Source organism: Condylura cristata, unplaced genomic scaffold (assembly GCF_000260355.1).
Source record: "Condylura cristata isolate star-nosed mole 26May11 unplaced genomic scaffold, ConCri1.0 scaffold00006, whole genome shotgun sequence".
Classification (NCBI taxonomy): Eukaryota; Metazoa; Chordata; class Mammalia; order Eulipotyphla; family Talpidae; genus Condylura; species Condylura cristata.
Genome location: NW_004567107.1, coordinates 852,834 through 855,587, shown reverse-complemented (window position 1 = coordinate 855,587; position 2,754 = coordinate 852,834). Strand labels below are relative to the sequence as shown.

Genomic DNA, 2,754 nt, shown 5'->3' with positions numbered 1-2,754 from the left:
CCCCCGGCCGGGGTGCGGGGGTCTGGGCGCCCAGGGTGGGGAGCCCCGCTCACAGGTGTCCGGGCGCCCGCAGGTTTATGGAGCCCTACATCTTCGGGACCCGCCTGGGTCAGGACATCATCGACCTGGACCAGACGGCCGCCCACCTGCAGCTGGCCCTGAACGTGGTGGCGCACGTGGCCTTCCGCGGGGGCATCATCCTGCTGGTGGGCCGCCAGCGCCAGTTCTGCCACCTCATCGAGAGCACGGCGCGGGCCTGCGGGGAGTACGCCCACACCCGCTACTTCAAGGGCGGGCTGCTGACCAACGCCCCGCTGCTGCTGGGCCCCGGCGTGCGCCTGCCCGACCTCATCGTCTTCCTGCACACGCTCAACAACGTGTTCGAGCCCCACGTGGCCGTGCGGGACGCGGCCAAGATGAACATCCCCACGGTGGGCGTGGTGGACACCGACTGCAACCCCTGCCTCATCACCTACCCGGTGCCCGGCAACGACGACTCGGGCCCCTCCGTGCAGCTCTTCTGCGGGCTCTTCCGCGCCGCCATCACCCGCGCCAAGGAGAAGCGGAGGCAGCTGGATGCCCTGTGCCGGCTGCAGGCCCCGGGGCCCCCGGCCCCCGGCCCCCCGCAGGCGCCCCCTGCCCAATAAAAGCCACCGAACTGCCCCCGAGCCGGCGCCTTCCCTCCCCGGCCCTGCCCCCGGGGGCCGCTCTTGCCGCTGTGTCCTGGGGTGCGCGGCCTCAGGGCGGGGCCCGGGGGCTGGGGTGACCCCGTCAGATGCCACCACGTTCCCTGTGCGGGGCTGCCGACGCGCCTTCCTGCGCCGGACTCTGGCTGCCCGCCACGGCCAGCCAGCTGGCCAGCCCCGCAGAGAGCCCCCACGGGCTGGGGCCCCGGGTCCTCCTGGCAGTGCCCGAGGCACGGGGTGGGGCTCCAAGGCCAGGTGTCCACACACGGCGGCACCCACCTGTGGGGGATGGTGCAGGGCTCTTTGGGGTGGTGCTGTTTGTGGGGCCTCTGGTGTCCCTGAGCACCCCGCCAGGAACCTGAGCTGGGGCCCGGCCGGGTGCAGGGCCAGTGGCTGCAGGTGGCTGGGGCAGGGCTGCCGTGATGGGCGCCCATGGCCCGGGCCGCCCCGACCCGCTGCTGTGTGACACCGCCCAGGGTGGCCCAGGGAGTCAGCTCAGCGTGGAACCGGGGGTCCCTGGCCGGGGCTCCTGGCGGAGGCTGGCCACCCAGAGACTGGCCCCGGGGAGTCATCTCGGCAGGAGATCCCACAGGCGACCCCATGAGAGCTGAGTGTCCTCAGCCCCGGGGGTCAGCGCCAGCCCACCTGTCCGCAGGAGCTGGCCTCGGTCCGGGCCGCCTTGCGGGGCAGCGCCCTCGCTGGGCTCCCTGTGGGCCAGGGACATTGGGGTGGCCGGGCCTGCCTCGCGGCCTGGGCTGCACTGGTCCCGTGAACCCCCCAGGGCCGTGGCCAAGCCGGCGTCCCGGGCCAGCAGCCTAAACCCGGCGTGAGGCAGACGGAGCCCCGCATCGGGGCCCAGGTAGCGCAGCGCAGACCACCTGCTCGCCCTCCCGCGCCCTCCCCCTTCCCCTTCACGTGTGTTCTCTTTGGTAATTTTACTTTTACTATTTTTATTTGTGGCTTTTTTTAAGATTTATTTTTATGAACACAAGAACTGGGGGGCAGGCCTGCCTGAGGTGCGGGGTGAGAAGACTCCCCAGCGACAGTAGGGAGCAGAACAGGCGGATCCATTGAGACCACTGCTGAGGGGCAGCGCGCAGACAGGCGGGGTCTGCTGCCCGTGGGTCCCTCCCGGGCGGGGCTCGAGCTGTGCTGCAGCGGCCGTGGCCGGCTTGCAGCGCTGCCACTCACCCCTGCGCCCCAGGGAGGCCCTTTCGTTCTTGGGAAGGGAAACCCCGAGTGCACAGAGGGACCTTGAATGAGCATACTGGAGTCGAGGCAGCAGGCACTGCCCCTCGGGCATGCCTGGATGCTCCTGCCGGCCCTGGGCCCGCCCAGTAGACATCAGCTCCGAGGTGCATGGGGCACGCTGGACACTGCACACACCTGCACCGAGCACTGCACACACCTGCATTGCACACACCTGCATTGCACACACCTGCATTGCACACACCTGCACCGAGCAGCAGTGAGCTGGGCGCAGGTGCCCGGGGCTGTAGACCCCAGGCAAGAGATGAGCGAAAGGGGGCCAGGGGAGCCCCTGAGAGGAGAGGGCCCCCCCCACTGCCCCTGGCAGCATCAGAGCCCTCAGGGCTCCAGGCCCAGCACCTGCTGGCTGACCCCGCAGGGAGCCCGCCCTACAGCACAGCCGGCCCTCCGTCTACCCGGAAAAGATGCATCAACAAATGCCCCTCAGTGGGTCAGTCTGGTCTCGGGAGGCGGCAACCCCCATACAGGTGCGCGCACCCCCCTGGACAGGTGAGCCCTGCTGCTGGTCAGCACAGCCCAAGCCGTCCCTGGAGCTGGGGTGGGGCGTGGGGATCAGCCCTCCCCTGCAGGTGGCTGGTCAGCGGACGGGGAGGGGGAGGTGATGGGGTGGTCACCCGCAGCTACAGGGACAGCAGGCGCCACCAGGAGGGGCCCGGCTGCTCGCAGTGCAGCCAGAGGGGGCCCCACGACCCTAGGAGCTTCTTCTGGGGGGCCGGCTGGACTTCGAGTGTTCTCTGGAGGCAGGACCCCACCCTCAGCCCTCCTGCCCGCTGGGAGGTTCCACAAGGGCTCTGAGAAC

At 70.3% G+C, this 2,754-nt stretch overlaps 1 protein-coding gene across 1 annotated transcript; it reads left to right on the top strand.

The window, feature by feature from the left end:
• Positions 1 to 56: 56 nt before the first annotated feature.
• Positions 57 to 657, top strand: MRPS2 (mitochondrial ribosomal protein S2; the record flags this gene model as incomplete). Its single annotated transcript, XM_004677835.2, has 1 exon — positions 57 to 657. A coding segment is annotated over one exon (591 nt), but the record flags the coding sequence as incomplete, so codon positions are not given.
• Positions 658 to 2,754: the final 2,097 nt, after the last annotated feature.